Raw genomic sequence first — 19,980 nt, forward strand, 5'->3', positions numbered from 1 at the left:
CACAGTGCTTCGTCTCCCCAAAAACACACCAGAGCTTGACAATCTCTGTGACATACTCAGATGTTATGCTGTATGATCTGTAGCTCGTGAGAAAAGAGCTTACAAAGCAAATGTGTGTGTCTGTAGGTGTCAGAAAGTACATCAGCTCAGAGCCAGACTGTGGACGAGAACCTTCAGCTGCTAAAGGACCAGTATGCAAAGCACACAGACTACCTGTCCATTGTACAGAAACTCCAGGATCAGCGGAGCGAGCTTGTTCGTCAGATGGCTGACATTCCCTTTTGGAGCGATCTCAGCATCTCCCTGGAGGATCTGGCAACCCAGATTGAACTGTATGACTGGTACAGGTATGTACTTTGATGTCTTTCACAGAAATGGCAATATCACTGAAAGAAATTTGTAGGGATGTCAAACATTCTACTTCAGTACCAAATCAATTCTAAAATTTAAAAGAGAATACACATTTCAGTACGCAAGTTCAAGTATGTGAACATTATTTATTTTTAATAAAGAAAAATGTATATATATCATTTTTTAAATTATAAACATATTTGCAAAAATAAATAAATATTGGTTTACCTGCGTGTCATGTGATCATTAACTGACATCAGAGAACTGTGAACTTGAGAGAGAGCGTTATTAAAATATTAACTTAAAATTTAAGGGTTGTGTCAATAAGTAAACATATTTGGTAAATGAAGTTTGGCTGACAAAAAAGAAATTAGGAATCCCTTATACTGATTACTGAAATTTTTGTGGTACGACAACCCTTGAAATATTTCTGACTGACATTTTGAAATGTACTTCAGTTTGTTTGAAGGTGTAAAATCTTTCTAACATCCCCAAAAAAAAAGTCTCAGGCAAAAAAGAAAAAGTGCTCAAAGGATTTCTCTGTATCGCATAAGTTGTGAACAGTGCTCTCTTAGAGAGAATAGAAATTAGCATTCTGTTCACTCTCTGCCTCTTTCCACCTCTCGTCAGCCATTTACATTTCTCACTGAAAGAAATTGCTTTGGGGTCTGTTTGTTTACCTAAAAAGCCAAATAAGTTTCATTTCAGGCTTCCAAAACAGGATAAAGCCAGAAAACCAAATAATTTTGGCTTTGATTTCCAAAAATTACATTTTCTGAAAATGTAAATGGATCGCTGAAGCTTACTGAAGACAAGTAAACAGTCAGCGATTTAAATAACAATAATAAACTAATTACAAGCAAAAGGACAAAAAAAAAAAACACTACAGTAGAACACATAAAAATGCTGCATACATTGTATAAAGTAATCACATGTATAAAAAAAACTGCATATTCTTCACTGTCTAAATTAAATATATATTTCTTCTTATTAAAGTTACAAAAGTTATTTAGTCAAGAGCAGTGAGAGATTTTCTCTCTTTTGTTGTCTGATTAACATGAATGACAGACAGCAGGAATATTATGCTGTCACTTTAAGAGCTGCCTGGATCCAATATACTGTTACACGTGCGTCGTCTTTCTCAGCTGGTTGCTTTCACTTAAGACCTAAATTACTGTGTTTACGAGGATACTGGCAAATATGGGCATTTTGACTCATACAATTGTGTATTTGACTGTTCAATGCCTATAAAGCAGCAAAAATAACTCTCCCACACTTTATTAGCACCATCTTTACGTGCACACGGCTCTCTGACAGTGCTCAGAAAGCACTGTCTCTCAGACAGCGTGCATATAGTGAAATGAGTTCTCTTTTGCTGCTGATTGAGTTTCCATGGCTCAAAAATCTTTTTTTTTTTTTTTTTATAGAAATGCTTAAACACGCATACAAACGAAATGTTTTCGTGACCACGTAGCACAGCAATGTCACACGAGCGTGTAATCACAATAGAGGCAATAGTCGGAAATCTCTGCCGGTATATCGCCCATCCCTACTTACCAAGGCCGCACTTATTTGATCAAAAATACAGTAAAAACAGCAATACTGTGAAATACTGTTACAATATTATTGTTATTATTTTATAAACTTACGAATTATCAATTTTATGCATCCTTGGTTAGTAAAAATATACATTTCTTAAAAGAAAAACAGCATACTGACCCCTTTTTCATATATTTATATTTCATTATTTAAATATACAAGAGACAACTGATCTGTGAAGCATCTTATACTATTTGTTAATGACTTGTTAATGTTTCTTGAAGTGTTACCATTTTTGAGTTTCCAATAAATTGTTATACAGCGTTCGTTACATTGACTGTGGGTTTTGCTGTGTTTGTAATGTTTATGTGTTGTTGTCTTTAGGTGGCTAGGCTACCTGGGTCTGCTGCTGTTTGATGTGCTCATTTGCCTGCTGGTGCTCTTTGGCCTTATCCGCAACTCCAAAGGAACTCTGATTGGGTAAGGCTCGACATATGGATGTGTCTTTGGGTCATGTGTGGTACACCAGGGAAAATAGATCTTACAGAAACTAGTAAATGACCAGCAATCTGCTCTTGTCACTGACCCACAAACGTCTTTCAGTTGTCAGGGAGCCATGCACTCGATGCCACTCCATGAGGCTGGTTACACCAGATTGATTTATGAAGTGTTAGTTATGCTCTTCTATTTTAGCTCCAACACAGAAATTATAATGTCTCTTTCTCTCCGATCTCCACCCCACGCCCCACCCCCCCGGGAAGTTTTAAATCAGAGATGGCACAGAAAAACAGAAGAACAACAGCGTGTCAAGCTGTCCACAGTGCCTGAACAACATAGCTCGAAAAACAGACACATTAGCACTGTTCCAAAACCGCTCTATATAGAAAGTAACTTCCTGCCACACTACCTCTTATGAAGTGCTAAGAGACTCCCCAATAAGAGTATCCCAATCGTTGTACTTATGCACTCTTCTGTGCTCTTTTGTAGTGTGTTGACACTGAAAATTCCCCAAAAAATGAACATTATGCTGGATGACAAAATATCCTTATAAAATTCATACAAGAGACAGTATAGGGCAAACTGGATACTATTCAATTTGGGGTGCAACTAGAGATGTCTCAAAGCTAACAATGCAACAGTGTCCACCCGTCTTGGTTCCAGTAGTCTTTCTTAAAGCATTATAAGCCACAAACTAAACCAACCATCTAAGAGGTAAATCACAACATTACAAATTTTGCCTTTTTGGCCAACTCTATGTATGTTTTCATGGACCTCCTTTCCAAATTTTATTGGACTGTCCAGGTTTTAGAATTTCATCCTGTATGAATGTAAAAGGTCTTGTATTGTGTATATATATATATATATATATATATATATTTATTTATATATATATATTTATTTATGTATGTATTTGTAGTGAGATTTCACTGGACTGATGTCCACCAACTTTTTCCTTCCAAATTCGTTCTAGGTTGCCTTCTCATTGAAGCATACATGCTGTGTTGCCTTAGCTGTCTTCTGTGGCATGCCTATCCTTTGAAACTTCCTTTGTGTTGGAAGTGTGTAGCTTAAAATGCTGTCTGGGTAGGTAGGCGGCATACTAGATTTTGGAACAGTGCTATTGTAAGTAAGCGAGATATTCTCTGGAAGGTCTCTTCAGTTGTATGTTGGTTTCCTATGTGTGCTGGAGTACCTCAGGTACATGGTGTGGGGCGATCATGTTCAGTCATTTAGTAGATAGTGCACAACTCCTTCCACCAGACCTGCCAAAAAACACAGTGTTATGGATAGAGTCATTGTGTCTCTAAGGCCGTCGTTAACCTGTTGTTTCTTATAGGAGGAAGCAGTGCATCGTTTCCTCCTAGGCTAGAGCTCACATTAAAGCCTGCCATCTCTATCATGAAGCTGGCTTACCGATTTCCTCTAGCTTATCTTATTTACTATACATTAAGACATTTAACATTTAGCATTCACATTATATAGCGAAAAAGCCGGTTTGACATTAGGCTGTGTCAGAAGGTAAATGTTAGGATATTGATTTGCTCTGCAAAAAAAGTTGCTACTCACTAAAAGCGTGAAATCTGTAGGATGCCATAGTTCAATCCTGACTCAAGGCATTTCATGATACTCAAATGCCAAATCAAGTAGTATGATGGTATTAATTTAAAGGTATAGATGGAAGCATAATTTTTATTAATGTACACATCACCAAAAAACTCAATTCAGTGTCTGACTGTTTTATGTGGAACATGTTGATTTTAGAGTTATGCTGCAAACAGTATTTTTGTTGTTGTTGTTAAGAATTCAAGATCTATTTTTTTTTCCCCAATAAAATAAAACTAAATAAATTTATTCAAGGATGCTTATATATTTTAAGAAATTATATTTAAACATATAAATGGATAACTATTTTATTTTTAAGTTTAACACATTGCAGATTAGCAGACTGTATAAAAAAAAAAAAAAAAAATATATATATATATATATATATTTAATTTGTGTATATATGCTAATTAAAATAAATAAATATCGTATTTGATTTTATATTCACACAGAGAGAGAGAGATAAAGAAATTATTTTAAAATATAAAGAAATAACTTAATTTTTAAAATTGCAGATTAGCAGACTGTAAAAAAAATAAAATAAAATGTATTTATTTTTAATTTGTGTATATATAAATAAACAATATAAATAAATATTTATTGTATTTTATTTCATATATACACACGTTTACAGTCTGCCAATCTGCAATATGTTAAATATATTATGCTCAAACGTGGGCATCAGATGTTAGATGTGAAGGTGAGCAGATATTTTAGTTGGAGTTTGTTTTACACAAATGTGAGGCTCATATAACAACATGCTGTATGGATGATAGCAAGCCATGTGTGCTTATTACTTAATGGTTTTGAATCCCACTGTTGCTTCTATAATTTTACCAACATTAAATTCATATTATAGATGAAAGTTATGAAAATTGTAGTGGGATGAAGGGTTTTTCTAAGCAGAAAAGCCCAGTGAAGGGATTCCAACCTTTTAGAATATGATAATATGTGTACATTGTATATAATGATGGCAGAAATGCTGATTATCTGTGTTCTCTCAGGGTGTGTTTTCTGGGTGTGTTGGCGCTGGTAATCAGCTGGGGCTCACTGGGTCTGGAACTGGCTGTCTCCTCGGTGAGTGTCTCCATGGCAACGCTTCTCCTCACAGAGGCAGGACAGTATTGTAGTGATGCTTCTTCGTCTTAAGATCTCACGGCATATGCCCAAATTATGAATTACTGTGGAATTACATAAAGCAGCCAGTAATAGTTCACCTCTGTGATTAGCAGCCTCTTTAGCATAGTTATATTATACAACTGCTTTAAAGGGGAGATGTCATGACATTTTTTGTATACATACTCTAACACTCAGAATTTGCACACTAACAGCAGTTTGTCAAACATAATCAAGGTCATTTTCATATTAGGAATGTACAAACCTACAGATCAAAGTAAAAGCTAGTCAAAATGGACTAGTCAGTGGGTTGCCAGCTACTAGCTGGCAAATCAGTTATATGAAAGTCCCTGTATGACTAGGTTAGTTTCAGATATACCAGGGCTTGATTGCATGCCTTTCTTAGGGGAAATTTAGATTAGATGTTTTCTTGCTACTGCAAAATACAGTTAAACAGAACTGAGGGATTTCAAGGTGCATTTTTTTAAAGTTAGACTATTTTTAGCTTGACATGCCATCTTAAAAACACAACACTTGTCAACCAGTTAAAGCACAGCTAGCTGCCAGGATGCTAATTAAACACTATCGCTAAAAATCACAGCTTAAAATATACACTACCCTTCAAAAGTTTGGAGTTGGTAAGATGTTTTTGAGAGAAGCCTCTTGCCAGTCACCAAGACTGCATTTATTTGATCAAAAATAGAGTAAAGTGAGTAATATTGTGGAATATTTAAATGTTAAAATATAATTTATTCTTTGATTTGTTAAAGTTGAAATTTCAGCATCATTACTCCAGTCTTCAGTGTCTCATGATCCTTCAGAAATCATACTAAAGTGTTGATTTTTATATAATCCATGTTGAAAACAGTTGTTGCTTAATATTTTAGTGAAAGCCATGACAACTTTTTTTTTTTCAGAATTATTATAGAAAGTTGAATAGAAGGGAAAGCTGAAATTAATAGGAAGTTCAACATATCAGCATTTCTTTGAAATGGAAGTATTTTGTAACATTTTAAATGTCTTCACGGTCACTTTTGATCATTTTAATGGATAAGCTGTCTGTAGAAAAGTTGAATAACCTTCAGGGGAAAACAGCATGCTATAAAGTGTAGAATATCCTCCTTTAATATTCATTGTTTGCTTTTTCTTTCTCATTTTAGGGCTTCAGTGACTTCTGTGCAGCGCCTGACATGTACATGACCAAGGTGTCAGAGCAGTATATGCTCATCAAGAAAGGTTTGTTTCATTTCGCTCCAATCCATAGTTTTCTTTCAAATCTAACAGATTTTACATTTCTTTTTTTTTTCTTTCTTCCACCTCCTGCTGATTTGTGAGTAAGATGCTTAATCTAGCAGGTGTTATTGTGAATCACTTGCGAGTCTGTCTGAATTTAGTCTGCCCTACATCTCCTGACGGAGGAGCGTGTTCTCTGAGGGATGAGCGGTCACGCAGGCGTTCATTTCCTGTTGGCTCAGAGAGGAAGTGTTCCATCTGACTTTCTCTTCCTCACTTTATCAGCATTACTCAACACAGCAGTTCCTCTTCAAAGTGACCTTATTATCCACAGGAGGCTGGATGCTCTCAGTATATCAGGGGGAAGAGACAACTGTGTGGGTGTTTTTCTTTCAGTCTGTGTTTGTTTTTTCATGTCCGAGCGTTCCTCTTTGGTGGCCGGACCAAGATGTTGATGATGGAAAGTTGATGCTCACACATTCTGGTTAAGCCTAATCTAGGTGGACTCTGGGTACGGCCCATTGGAAATTGGTCTTCCTATGACTTAATCCTTGGAAAGGAAGCATTTGCACTGGCCTGAACATGTGTGAATCCTGTTAAATGTGTTTAAATGGTTTCATTATGTTGGACCTGTGGTTAGATATGGAGATGGAGAGGTTATATTGGGACTCAATGAATGACTGCTAGAATTGGTTCTATGCAGGAAGCAGAAGTGTCTTTTTATGCATGTGGATCTCTATATGCTTTCATTTAGTAGAAGCAGGTTTGATATGTCAGCTTTGGTGTCTGTTATGATTAATCACTTTGTTGGTCGGTTGAGAAGAGAAGAGCTACAGCAAGAACTTCTGGAGAGCAGAGGAGAGAGATAAGAGGAAAGGAAGAGTAAACCGCTGAAGGATGTGGATGATAAGCCATGTGACTATCAGCTTCACACAACCATGTAATTGTGTGTCTTCTGGGCTCTATTCTTATCTTTTGTTCTTCCTATCTGTAGTCTTCCTCTCATTTGCTCTAAATAAGTCCTTAAAGGGATAGTTCACCCAAAATTGAACATTCTGCCAATGTATTCATCGTGCTGTTTTTCCAGACTTGTAACGCAGAAGGAGAATTATGAGATTTCACCCAGGATTTTTCAGTCTAACACAGTTTTGTAGTGACCACGAGTAAGCGCTCCATGTGACTTGTGCATTAAGTCTTCTGAAGGAGTGGCGTTATCTAAATTGTTATTAACTAAAACCATTACAATGTTTTTTTATTAATTTAAATATATCTCAAATAAAATATAAATATTAGATTAAAAATGTAAAAAATGAAAACGAAATTAGAAAACTGAAGTAAGTTGACTACTAAATTTACTAGAACTAAAACTGAAATAAAATTAAGCACAATAGCACATACAATTACTGAAAATAGAATACAATTTACTAAAATAGTATATAAATAATACTAAAATAACACTGTTCTGAAGTTAAAGAGAAAAGCAAAGTTTAATTGTAACCTCATCACCAGTTCATAAAAAATTGGCTCAAAAAAAAAAAAAAATCTACTCCACTCAGTGATTCATTATTTGATTTAACAGCTCACTGCAGGGGAGGATCTACATTGAAACAAAATTTAGTCTGTTCCTCACACAAAACTATTAACATGACTTTCGAAGAATTGAAATATAGCACACAAGTCATTACACTACTTTTATGGTGATTCTTGTTTGTCTTTTTGTGGAGTCACGATCACTGAAGTATGATTGCTTGATGACAAAATATTTTGCTAGTGGGTTTTCAGAACTTGTCCCACCATTCTAGAATAAAATATATCTTTGAACATCATCATAATATGCACATCAGATCTTATCTTACACATTTGCACGAATTACATCTCTTTAGTCCAGAATTATATTTGGAGCAGTAATTCAGCCCGGAAGCATTAATGGCTGTAGATGGAGACCACAAAGAAAGCTCTGATGTGCTCCTTCTGGCTATCACCATCCTAGACTGACTCATCCTACTGTGTCTCCCTAGAATAGAACCAAGACATTTCTGTACTTACAAATAGTACACATGTCTGTGCCATCCATCGTGTCTCTTCTGTGAGGAAAGACTAAGTATATATCCCATTATGTCTTCTGTCTTGAGCTGTTTAATACTGAATCTAGTTGTTTAAAGAGCCGTATGGACCCTTTTTATATACAGTGATGCATTTTTGGAATTATTAAAATCATAAATCTAGCAAACTTTGTATTTTCTTCATTTCATTTATAACAGTAAACCTTTTTTATATTAGCCTGGCTTTACCAAAACAAAATTAAAAGTCACACTTTATATTAGGTGGCCTTAACTACTATGTATTTACATAAAAAATAAGTACAATGTACTTGTGTTCATATTGTATTGCAAAACTCTTTTGCTGCTATTGAGGTGGGATACGGGTAAGGTTAGGGACAGGTTTGGTGGTATGGGTAGGTTTAAGGGTGGGTTAAGGTGTAAGAGATGGGTCAACAGTGTAATTATAAATGTAATTGCAGAAATTAATTACAGATGTAATTACATATAGGTATTTTTTTAAATACAAGTACAATGTAAAAACATGTATGTACACAATAAGTGCATTGTACCAAATGATTAATTTAAATGTAAGCACGTAGTAGGCTAGTTAAGGCCACCTAATATAAAGTGGGACCAAAAAAACGGCAAGATGAAAGGGTAAAACGAAATACACAGGCAAGAATCTGATACACAGGAAAAACAGGCAAGGCAAGACTATGAATAACCTAGGAAAACTAGGACAGGCTCCGTAAAGTAGCTATCAGCTAACACAGTGATAAACGCTTAACAATACTCAGCAACTAGATCAGGATTTGAGTGTGTGTTATATAGTGGGTGTAATAGCTTTCAGGAGAGCGTGTGATTGGTGACAGCTGTTTGATCGGTGCAATGAATGATGGCAAATGCAGTCCAGTGTGAAGTGTGGTGTGAGTCAGTATGATGGAGAGGCGACCTCTTGTGGCAGTCGGACGGAAGACCACGAGCCAGATTGGTGACAGGCTACTTCTACATGTAAATAAGCTCTGTTATGATGGGCTAACCTACTAGTTTATGTGTTTGTTTTTATTTTTTTATTTATTTATTTATTTTTTTAAATTACATCACACAATTTTATCTGTATCAAGTCTACTTGATCTTCACTCGATATTAATTTCAAATCCAGAAGATGACAGTAGTCCAAACATGCATCTAAATTAAACGCTTTCCTCTTTAAAAAATCAACAGTAATGCATGCTATAATTGTCCTCCGTTATGTATGCAGTTTACTCATCTGATAACTTCTCAGAAGGATGTTAAATTTTACAATCATCATTGAAGAAAAGCTGTGAAACACTTCATAAATAAGATCTGTCAGTGCGCTGGCGTGTTCCCTGCCTCGCGTGAATCAGGATCTTTTACAGCCTGCAGTCATCGGCGTGAGTGGGATTTAAAGCTCTGCCTCCTCTCAGATCGTTTTTGGAAGCCACTCCATTGTCTTTGTTCGGTTTCATATGGGCATCACCAGTCACCCAATATTACATCCAATTACTGGAGGTCATTTACACATGACATATGAGCCTGTGGGGCTCTGGCCCGCTCACTGAATACTATTACAACCTATAAATCCAGCACTGAACTCCACTACCACACTATAAATGAATGCTGCTCAGTTTAGCCTTTTGTATACAGCCATCCATGGTTATAATTGAGAGGCCAGTTTATTCCCCTCATCAGTGCCATAATTATGCCATTTATAGTGCAATCAGGGATGCCGGTTGTATGGGATGGGAGAATTGACTTAGCAGGTTAGCAGGTTTTTCTTTTCCCTGTGACCGCTGCCGTGTGTGTGTCTACGTGTGTAATGATAGTGATGAAAGCATCACACTCCTCCTCAACAAACCCACCGCTCTGACGCATGTGTCTGTTTTTGATTCACGTCCACGCAACCTGCTGCAAGCTGCGTGTGAAGATGGCCCAAGACTCCATCTGCGTTGGCGTGTGGAGGTTTGTGAGAGGACTGTGTGAATTAGTACCGTTTCCTGTGCAGAAATAGAAAATATATTTTTTTTAACAATGCAGTCTAGATCTTCATTTCCATTCATCTTTACATTCACAGATCAGATTCATTGCATTGTAATTTTAATCAGCTTTGGGGGGACCCCAAACTTTTGTCTGTGTTTTGTACTTGTAATTTAATGGGAATCAAACCCTAGACCTTTGTGTTGCTAGCGTCAAGCTGCACTGTTTGAGATAATAACCTAGTATTTACAAAGTTTTCAGCTCTCGTCTTTCTTTTCAGCAATCGTAGAAATCCTCAATGACCTGGCAGAACTCATCAAATGTGAGATTGTGTTTTCTGTTCACGTTTACTGAAAATAGTAGAAATCACAATGAAATTCAACCGAATATGGCATATTAACGAATATTAATGATGCACAATAATTGACAAGCATATGCAACTTCCTGCACCAGGCAAGAGTTATTCCTGAACACCCCTAAGACTGAAGTCCTAGAGTATCATTCATTTATTTAATATTTTGGCTAATTTAATATGCGCTCAGCTACCAATAAGAGTGCCATTTAAATTCTTGGCACTCTAAAACATACATAAAACATACTGATAAATGTATAAATGTATACCCTGAATGCACTGTAAGTCGCTTTGGATAAAAGCGTCTGCTAAATGCATAAATGTAAATGTAAATGTAATTCTGTCATTAATTTCTCACCCTCATGTCGTTCCCAGCCTGTAAGAGTTTCGTTCATCTTCAGACACAAATTAAGATATTTTTGATGAAATCCGAGAGCTTTCTGGACCTGCATAGACCACAACACAACTGACACGTTCAAGGCCCAGAAAGGTAGTAAGGACATCATTAAAATAGTCCATGTGACATCAGTGGTTCAACCTTAATGTTATGAAGCTACTAGAATACTTTTTATTCGCAAAGAAAACAAAAATAATGACTTCATTCAACAATTTCTTCTCTTCCGTGTCAGTCTTCAATGTGCGTTCATGAGAGTACCACGACACATTTCTTTGCGCACAAAATGTATACTCGTGGCTTCATAAAATTAAGGTTGAACCACTGATGTCACATGGACTATTTTAACGATTTCCTTGCTACCTTTCTGGGCCTTGACCGTTTCACTTGCATTCCTGTCTATGCAGGGTCAGAAAACCCTTGGATTTCATCAAAAATATCTTAATTATCCCTTTAACTAAACGCAATGTAGCATGTTTAAATTTCTCCTACAGATTTTCCTTCAATATTCATGCAAACAAATCTGCATATTTGGTCTGGGATTAGTTATTGATTCTTGTGCATTGACTGGGAAATTCTCTTCTGCAGGAGAGAAATTAGATGCTCGGCTTAGCTTGGGAGTGTGAGGCATTTGTGGACGGAATCTAGTTGCTTGTGGTTGGAAATATAGCTGTTCAGATACCTGACATGGCTGCCGTGGGTTCTCTGAGCTCAGTAAATGACAGTGTGTCAGTGTGTGGGTTCATCTGCTTTGGGCAGATGTGAAACGGAAAGAAAAGAAACGATTTGTAGAAAGTTTCAGGTTTATAATGACTTGCACAGTGAATAAAATTGTATTATATGCTTGTAGATGCAAGCAAATGGAAAAACTTTCATACCTGAGTGGGTCTTCATCTAGATGATAAATGCTGATTTCTTTCATGGCATTGCTCTTGACCTACTGCCCCTCTCTCTCTTTACAGATATCCTGCAGTATTACCTCACATGTAGCGTGGGTCAGGTCAACCCCTTCCAACAGGTAATCATAGCTTCTACCTCTCTTGATTGCATTGATTCAGATTTTATCTGTTAACTAAATCCCTCACTTTCACAAATCTCTGAGAGATGTCTTCAGAAAAAGTATATCGGCTCTTTTCAAACACTAGTGAGCTTCCTAACTGGAGAAGTCTGGCATCATAGAGACATTCCCAACAGAAAGGATTTTGCAAATAGCAGAATTATGCACCATTATAGGTATCTAATTTGGCAAAATAATAATAATAATAATACAGCATTACATGTGTGCATCATGGAAATGGTAATCCCAGAATTCATTGCTATGAGGTAATTTAAAAAGTTAGCAACATGCTAACAGGTGTTATTTTAGTATTATTTATATTCTATTATAGTATTTATTAATATTTTGTTCCAGTTTAAATTCTATGTGCTTTTGTCATTTAAAAAAAAAATAATAATAATTATAAATAAATTAGTAAAGTTCTAATATTTATTTTATTTCAAAAATATTTTTAATAGTTTGTTTTAGTTACTGATTCTAACATCAGACTCTGGGAGAGTTAGTTCAGTCCAGTGCACTTAGGTGTGAGGGACTATTAATGGCATTCCTTCTGTAGATAGTTAATGGACAGCAAGGTATCTGACTGGAGTTTGAAAGACCTCTTCTCCTCATACTCCATTACAGGGGAAGTGCCGCCCCCTGTTTAGTTTGCCACTGTACATTAGCATTCTCATTGTGAGCTGCTCAGTGGAAATGTGTGTTCCTTTGGCTTCCTGCCTCCCGTTAGTTAATAGAGTCAGACTCCACGTCGTTATTTGAATAATGTATGTGCATGATTCAGACAAATCACAGCTCTTAACTGATCATGATTGATGGATTATGTCTCCATTGTCTTGATGTCATTTAATATAAATGAAGGGTAATGCCCATATGGAGATTGAATGCTCTACTTTGTCAGCTGAATGGAGTTCCTCCAGTTCTCATGCAGCATACAGATGAACTGAGCCTTATTCACATCTGAGACTGCAATGTATTGAAATGGATAGTGATTTCAGTCTCCAAGGAATATTTTAAGAACATTTAAAGACAAATGTTGAAGATTCTGCAACAAGTTCAATGCTTTGTTTTAAAAATCAGAGTTGCTTTGCTGTCTACAATGCACATAAGCAGTTACCTTCACACAAGACACGCATTCTTGCATTCAAAACAACTAGAGGTGTTTTTTTCTGTGAAGAATGCCAAAAGTGGAGGCATTGGCTGCCCACTGCTCCGGGTGTGTGTTCACAGTGTGTGTGTGCACTTGGATGGGTTAAATGCAGAGCACAAATTCAGAGTGTGGGTCACCATACTTGGCCACACTTCACTTCAGAAGTCTTCTGTGAGCTCTGTAAAGAAGGACATGTTGTACTTTCACTGCCTCTTTTTCAGTGAATGTCAGCAAATTTTCCAGCCTATCATTGTGGAACTGTCGGCAGACAAAGCTGACACGGTGGCCATTTGGCGTCTCAAATATTCATGTTTTCAAGACCTGTGCTCTTGAAATGCTCTGCGACACACCTAAATGGCCGGATGCAAGAGCCTGTACTGACTTTTGCTGCTGGGTGTAAATGCACTGTTGCATTATGCAAGCAGCTCTCTCTGCTGCTGCAGTATTAACAGTGGAGTGAGCTTGGGTGTGTGCTAGTGAATGAACACTGAGGAAATACTTCTGCACTGGGCAGGAAGTGGAAGTTGCACAACCCAGTTTGTATTACCTGTCGAGATCTTAATATTGCATGTTTGTGTCTTTCAGAAAATAACCAGAATCAAATAATTACACGCCTTATTAATAATGATATAGTTTTATGAATTATACTAAAAACTCATACTTTATTTAGCTAAGATGCATTCAAATGATCAAAAGTGACAGTAAATAATATTGTAAAATATTTCTATTTAAAAAGAAAAATAGGGATCTTTTTAAAATTTAATTTATTATTATTGATTTATTTTTGATCTAATAAATGTGGCCTTGGTGACTTCTTTCTTTACATTTTTTATAATTAGCTTTTCAACTGCTGTCTTTTAGTTTCATTTTTATTTGGGTCACTTTAAGATTTACAAAAATGTGTTTAGATCTATAGGTTTTTGGGCTAGTTTTAGTGTACTAACCAGATTCCTATAAATGAGATGATGTTTGCACACAGCATGTAAGTGATTTTAGTTTTTTCTTGTTGTAGAAGCTGTCAGGAAGTCACAAAGCACTGGTGGAAATGCAGGACGATGTGTCAGAACTACTGCGCTCTGCAGTCCGGGAATACCCCAAAACAAAGGTGAGCGCTTGTATGTAGATATCTGTATGACTCTGTGTGTGTGTGTTTATTGAGAGCATGTATGTAGTATGTATGGTCCATTTCCCACAGTCCCTGATGCACAAAAGCTTGCAGGTCCTTTTGTAGTGTCTGTGTGAAAATGTTTGTCTGTGTGTGTTCACTACTCCTGGGCCTCTGTCATTGTGCAGCATCTGTGTGTGTTCAGGGACAAAGTGATGGCTGACATTCTGTACATGTGAGAAAGAAAGCCGTCCTCTCGCTAAAACACAAGCGTTGAGAGAAACCGCTGAATCAACGGAAATATTTCACCCTTAGAACCAGTCAAAATCTGATTACCACTGCAACTTCATACAACTTAGACCTCACACAACACTGAGCCTTTAAAAGAAAGAAAAAACAAGCCTCTCTTCTTTGACATCCTCCTGTTTGAATGTTTTGCTTTGTCGTGTGTGTGCCATTGTGTGCTGGACTCATGAAGACTGAATAGAAATGAGGATATTGATTATACTTCCTAATGTATGCACTGCATTTACATTTAGTCATTTAGCAGACGCTTTTATCCAAAGCAACTTCTAAATGAGGACAATAGAAGCAATCTAAACCAACAAAAGAGCAATAATATGTAAGCACTGTGACAAGTCTCAGTTAGTCTTGAAAAGTTTTTTTTTTTTAAATAATAAATAAAAAGAAAACAAGTAGATAGAATAGAAAAACAATAGAGTACGCTAGTGTTAGAGGGTTCTTTTTTTAAATGAAAAAAAGTAGTAGAATAGAAATAGAATAGAGAGTGTTGGAGCGTCAAGTTTTTTTTTTAAATAAAACAAATTAAAAAAGGTAGTATAGAATAAAATTAGAACACTACTGTTCAAAAGTTTGGGTTCAGTAAGAAAATAATACTTCTATTTAGCAAGGACACATTAAAAAGTGACAGTAAAGACATTTGTTACAAAAAAATTATATTTCAAATAAATGCTGTACTTTTGACATTTCTTTTCATCAGAGAATCCTGAAACAAACTGTATCATGGTTTCAACAAAATATTAAGTATCAGAACTGTTTTTATAATTGAAAATAATAACAAGAAATGTTTGAGCAGCAAATCAGCATGTTAAAATAATTTCTGAAGTATCATGTGACACTGAATACTGGAGTAATGATGCTGAAAATTCTGCTTTGTATCACAGGAATAAATTACATTTAAAAATGTATTAAAATAGAAAATGCTTATTTTAAATTGTAATAATAGTTGACAATATTGGTGTTTAAATGTATTTTTGATCAAATAACTTTTAAACGTCTATGTAAATTTAGACATTGCATTTAGAGTAACCATTTTATTTTAAACTGTGTGCCTGGTTTTTTAGGGAAACCTTGAGCAAATTCAGGGGGGTTTGAACACCACTGAAGTTGGACTGCACCAGCTCACTGCTCTTGTGGACTGCCGCAGTTTGCACATGGTAAGTGCTTTAGAGTATATGACCACTTTGCACATACGGCTCCTCTCCGACTCTAAAATAAGCACATCTTGCCACCATTTTCACTGTAATCTCAACCCGCGGGCTTCTGTGACATGAAAAACCAGGTTTGCAGCCCACCTGCAGATCTCTCACAAACAAACACTCTGTCTCTCTCTCTCTCACACACACACACACACACACGTGTATATATACTGTATATGTTTCTGTCTTCTATCTGCTCTAAACCTTACCAGTACTTATTGCTGCAGTTTGGAGCCTGTCTTCTCTGAGATGATGGAGATGTCCGATATTTCGGGATTCAGTATGACTAGAGTTCCTCCTCAGGGCTGAGAGACAGAGGCCTGCTGTGTGGGTGGTCCTAGAAGTGCATCTCCTTCCCATGAGAAGAGAAAGTAACGGCTAAAATATGGATTTTTGGAAATCCATTATACATTATTAATGGTGTTTTCATTCTGCAAAAGCAATAACATACTTTACGGTCCAAACCGTGCATCTAGACCGTATGTGGGAGAGTTTGTGCTGGAGATGCAGAACAGCGCCGGCAGTAATTACAAATGGAGCAATTTTGCAGTTAATAATGAGAGTAATTTGGAGGAAGGAAGACGCTGCCATGTTTCTCTGATAGCAGCATGTGTAGGGCTTGTCGCGGTTCGGTCAACATGTATTATTAAAAGCCCTGTTTCTCTCTGCAGCATATGGTGCCGTCTACCACAGAAGTTCTCAGTTAGAGAGTGTTTTCATTTCTTCTGTATCTATTATCCACATACCCAGCAGAGACTGGTTTCTGTGTGTGTGCTGTTGCATGCAAGGCATTTAAAGTGACAGTTGACCCAAAAATGAACATTATTCTGTCATTATTTTCTCATCCTCATAATGTTCAAAACCTGTATCCTACTTTTGTGCTTCCGCTGATGAAAGAAAGTCAATGATGGCAGTGAGTGAATGATGACAGAATTTGCAGTGTTTGTGTGCACTGCTGTGATTGTCTTTCTGTTTGTGTGCAGGATTATGTGCAAGCATTGTCTGGAGTGTGTTATGATGGACTGGAGGGCCTGATCTACCTGGTGCTGTTCTCGTTCATCACAGCTCTCATGTTCACCTCCGTCGTCTGCAGTGTGCCACACACATGGCATGGCAAAAGGTGAGATCTGAAGAGAAAGAAATTCATAAATTTTATAATTATTATTAATTATAGAAGGGTTATTATAGTTAAGTAAAAAAATATATATATATATATACTGTCATGGCCAAAAATATCGGCACCCTTTGGTAAATATGATCAAGAAGGCTGTGAAAATTAATCTGCATTATTAATTCTTTTGATCTTTTATTTAAAGAATTCACAAAAATCTAAGCTTTCACTGGATAATACAAATTTTAAATGGGGAAATATCACTATGAAAAATGTTTTTTTCAAATACACGTTGGACACAATTATTGGCACCCCTAGAAATTCTTATGAGTAAAATATCTCTGAAGTATATTCCCATTCATATTCACAATTTTGAGCACTCCAGGGGGATTATGAACATGAAATTATCCAGCCATGGCTTCCTGTTTCACAGAAATATAAATAGGAGGGAAAACAAAGCCCAAATTCCCTTAATCATCCATCACAATGAGAAAAACCAAAGAATATATTTCTGATGTGCAGCAAAAGATAATTGAGCTTCACAAATTAGTGAAGTGGCTTTAAGAAACGAGCTAGAGCAGTGAAAATTCCCATTTCCACCATCAGGGCAATAATTAAGAATTTCCAGTCAACATAAAATGTTATGAAACTGCCTGGAAGAGGATGTGTGTCTATATCATCCTAATGCACGGTGAGAAGGAGAGTTTGAGTGGCTAAAGACCCTCCAAGGACCACAGCTGGAGAATTGCAGAAAATAGTTGAGTCTCGGGGTCAAAAACACCTACATCACCACATGTTGTTTGGGAGGGTTTCAAGAAAAATTCTCCTCGCTCATCCAAAAACAAACTCCAGCATATTCAGTTATCAGACACAACTGGAACTTCAAATGGGACTGGCTTCTATAGTCAGATGAAACTAAAAAAATGAGCTTTTTAGCAGCAAACACTCAAGATGGGTTTGGTGAACACGGGGATAAAAAGTACCCCATGTGTACAATGAAATATACTGCTGTATTTTTGATGTTGTGGGCCTATATTTCTGCTGGAGGTCCTGGACATCTTGTTTAGACACATGGCATCATGGATTCTATCAAATACCAACAGATAAAAAATCTAAAAGTGACTGACTCTGTTATAAATCTTATAATGGGCCATGTTTGGATCTTCTAAGCATACAATAATCCAAACACAAACCTTAAAAACACAAAAATAGGTCACTGAGCACAAAACCAAGCTTCTGCTATGGCCATTCCAGTCCTCTTACCTGAACCCTGTAGAAAATGAGGGGTGAACTGAAGAGAAGCACAAACATGGAGCTGGGAATCTAAAGGGTCTGGAGTAGTGATGCGCGGATGGCGGTTGTATCCACGGGTCGGGTGGATCATGAAATAAAAAATACATTCTAATTAATTGCGGGTGGGTCGCGGGTGGATGAGAAATCATTAGTGATTCAAATATTCTCTAAAATATGAATGTTTTAAATTCATTTTTTCATCAGGCAGACAGACATGCAGATTTCATTTTTTTGTGTTCGCCTGTTCGGGAAGTTGCAGTGACAGATACAGTGGCATTCCAGATAAAGTTTGAATGGAGTAAAGCGTGTGTTTATGCTATTAAGAAAGTGTAGACTATAATCTGGCCAAAGAAGAACTTTTGTTTTTTAATTAAATGTTCATTTAAAAGCAGCCTATTATCATTGTATTAGCCTGTTACCCCTTACGGCTCCGACGACGTTTTGTTCCATATGTATGTAATGGTAAAGTGATTATATTTTGTTTCGTTCTTTATAAAGTTAATTTATAAAAACGTTTGGAGCACTTTTTGTTTTTAATTTTTTTTTTTTTTAATTTTAAGTAACGACCAAGTGGCCAGCGGCAGACAGTGAGCTGATCAAAGCCTATGTTTGATCAATTTAGCCTCAAATCATCACGACTTCTATCTAAAAATCTATAGATATAAACAGTTCAAGCATATCACAATGTTAGTTTAAATGTTTGAACTATATAAATGCGCTAGGTGCATATTTAATCGTTTGTGTGAAGAGTGGAAGCTGAAGCGTGCTCTGCAGGACATGGAGGTGCCAGAGCGGTCACTTGCATTTTTTCTTGATAGTGTAAACAACTTAAAATACGCTGTAATTTTTGCTCATAAAGGTAAGAGTTATACATCATTCGGAACTGTAAAGGGTCTACTTTTATTTGTGTGCATTCACAATATCAACAAAACATTGTGCTTTTATCAAATAAATAGGAAAACCGGGGATGCGCTTGCCGTCTAGTCTTGAATAGGAGCACTTCACAATGCTGAACCGAAACTCAACGAATTGAGTCACAAATATAATAAATATATCTATAGAAAGCTTTAAATTACTACTTTAAAATGAAATAATTCAAACCGAAAACAAAAACTCTTTCATTATGTAATCCGTAAAGATGCATTTCTCTCTAAAGGCACGTCCAATGAGGAGATGGCAAGTCATTTTTCATCACCATCTAAAATATAAAAATAAGGAAAAGCCTAAAACAGGCCCGATTATATTTTTTCAGATTTTTATGTTGCTCTGCTCTGAATTCCTTAAAATTTAAAGGATTTTCTGCAACCAATTTTGTCTGATATGTGAATTATTTATTAGCCTTTTTTTTAATCCATGCAGCAAATGCTTTAAAAACAGCTTTTAAAATTACTTTATTGCATTCCAGATGATTTTAAAGAACTTTTAACTATAGATTTTAAGGGCAGCTTGAATGTAAAACATCATCATGAATTCATTGTATTCCCATACACGGGTCTAATTTACTGCTGAAATGTTTGCGGGGCAAATCTCAAGTCAGTCTGAGCGCTCATGGTATGCACAGTGCGTACAGCCATACACCTGCAGGCGCCACTGTCTATGGGTATAAACAAGCATTGTCTTGACTAGAGCGACCGTGATCA

At 36.4% G+C, this 19,980-nt stretch overlaps 1 protein-coding gene across 2 annotated transcripts in view; it reads left to right on the top strand.

Annotated features, from left to right (window-relative positions):
* The window catches only part of ttyh3a (tweety family member 3a), a 66,767-nt gene that overhangs the window by 31,227 nt on the left and 15,560 nt on the right, over positions 1-19,980 (top strand). For both annotated transcript variants that reach the window (XM_058768458.1, XM_058768459.1), the window contains exons 4-11: positions 127-347; positions 2,275-2,370; positions 4,998-5,070; positions 6,270-6,345; positions 12,091-12,146; positions 14,345-14,437; positions 15,802-15,894; positions 16,920-17,056. In XM_058768458.1, the coding sequence (XP_058624441.1) occupies positions 127-347; positions 2,275-2,370; positions 4,998-5,070; positions 6,270-6,345; positions 12,091-12,146; positions 14,345-14,437; positions 15,802-15,894; positions 16,920-17,056 (845 nt within the window). The remainder of the gene's footprint in view (positions 1-126; positions 348-2,274; positions 2,371-4,997; positions 5,071-6,269; positions 6,346-12,090; positions 12,147-14,344; positions 14,438-15,801; positions 15,895-16,919; positions 17,057-19,980) is intronic.

Source organism: Onychostoma macrolepis, chromosome 03 (genome assembly GCF_012432095.1).
Source record: "Onychostoma macrolepis isolate SWU-2019 chromosome 03, ASM1243209v1, whole genome shotgun sequence".
In the NCBI taxonomy this organism is placed as follows: Eukaryota; Metazoa; Chordata; class Actinopteri; order Cypriniformes; family Cyprinidae; genus Onychostoma; species Onychostoma macrolepis.